Raw genomic sequence first — 1,640 nt, 5'->3', positions numbered from 1 at the left:
TGGTCCTGGCACTGCCCCCAGATCCGCGTGCGGCGACCAGGCCCGTTGCCCCGGGAGGGGCTGACGGGCACTGGGTCCTGCCCTGCTCCCACCCCGCGCTGCCAGGCTGTGCCCCGGCCCCGGGAGCCCACCCTGGCATTGCCGGCTGTGCGCACCCAGCGGCACCCAGGCCCGGTTCATCGCGGTGCCGGGAGGTGGTGCTGTGGCACCAGCGCCGGAGCTGCTCGCTAGCTCAATTGGCGTACCCATGCCATGAATATGCATTAGCTCATTTGCATACCTCATGTCCCCTGGGCTCTGCTCTCCAAGCTGCTCCACGACCCCGAGCGATGGACGCCTTTGCCTGGGGCTTTGGTTGCTCCACGGCGGCCAGAGGGGTCGGGGAGGCAGGCGCGGGGGCCAGGCCTTGCTGGCCTCATCCGGGGCTCTCAGGCCTCGAGGCAGCGGCTGGCTCTGGGCCCTGGCTTGCGCGGGTCCGGCTGGTTCTCGTGGTCCCCTGCGGCCAAGCGGCTCCCCCGGCCACGTCCCCGCGACACTGCCTCACCTGGGCCTCACCTGGGGCCTTGGCTCCCTGCAGCCGGGCAGGTGCCTGCGGGCGCCGCGACGAGTCTCACGGGGTCCATCCGGCTCCTCGCGGCCCCTGAGCTGCCCTTGCAGGGCAGGCGAGCAGCACTCGGCGCAGCGTCGCCTGTGCGGCCCCGGGGCCCGAGCCCCATCTCTGCTTGGTGCTAGGGCTGCAGCTGCCCCGGCTGGGCGCCTCCTGGGGCAGCTCACTGGGGCTGGGGGGCCGTGCAACTGCCCTCGACCTGGGAAGCAGCAGCACGCGGGAAGGCACTGGGCCTCTGTCCCTCGTGGCACGGGAGGGGGCCGGTGGGTGGGAGCCCCGCGCCCACCTTCGCTGCACCCAGGCCGTGGGGAGGGTCTGGCAATGGAGCCCCCGCCAGGTGGGGCGGAGGGTGCTCAGTGCTGGGGCCCGGCTGCGCTTTGAGGAAGTGGCCCAGTGAGGTTTGCACAAGCCGGTGACGTAGGCGACTGAGCGCAGGGAGGAACTCGCAGCCGTGCAGCCGGGCGCTTGCCGCTCCGTGCCCGCCGGAGATGGGCCCCTGGCTGCCCACCAAGGACGAGAAGTATGGCGTCGGTGAGTGGGCCGGGGTCTGCCCCGGCAGCCGGGGAGGGGTGCAGGGCACGGAGCAGCCGGGCTGCTGGGCACGCGGCTGGCGTGGAGCTCCTGCGCCGGGCAGGCTGGGGTGGGGCAGGGTGCTGGGGGCCGTCGGGGCCTGAGCCCCGTCCAGTGGTGCTGGGTGGGTTTGGGGGGACGCTGGGTGCTGGGTGCCGGGTGCCGGCCCTGAAGCGCCGGGGCCAGGATGGGGTGAGGGGGATGCTCTCTGGCAGGGCTCCTCTGGGTGTAGGAGCAGGGCAGCCGTGGGTCCGGGTGGCGGCACCCCGGCCTTGGTCATGATCCCCGCTGCCTGCTTTGCTCTGGCGGGGCTGGCAGCGACCCTGCGTGCTCGGGGCTGGGGCTGGGGCGCTGAGTGAGCTGCAGGGTCCTTGGCTCCAGCCTGTGCCCTGCAGCTCCGTGTCCCCACGCAGCCCCGGGGGCCAGCCGGCCCTGCCTGGCTGCCCTTGGCCCCGGGGCAGGG

General features: G+C 73.5%; 1 protein-coding gene across 1 annotated transcript in view; it reads left to right on the top strand.

The window, feature by feature from the left end:
* Positions 1 to 1,012: 1,012 nt before the first annotated feature.
* Positions 1,013 to 1,640, top strand: part of LOC109291034 (dedicator of cytokinesis protein 2-like) — a 57,369-nt gene continuing 56,741 nt past the window's right edge. The window contains exon 1 of the mRNA XM_019507911.1: positions 1,013 to 1,138. Coding sequence (XP_019363456.1) covers positions 1,096 to 1,138 — 43 coding nt within the window. The 5' untranslated portion in view covers positions 1,013 to 1,095. The remainder of the gene's footprint in view (positions 1,139 to 1,640) is intronic.

This window comes from Gavialis gangeticus, unplaced genomic scaffold, assembly GCF_001723915.1.
Source record: "Gavialis gangeticus isolate Ggan-Ray unplaced genomic scaffold, GavGan_comp1, whole genome shotgun sequence".
NCBI classification, from domain to species: Eukaryota; Metazoa; Chordata; order Crocodylia; family Gavialidae; genus Gavialis; species Gavialis gangeticus.
Note: the sequence above shows the minus strand (reverse complement) of the source record. Positions and strands in the feature narration are given on the sequence as shown.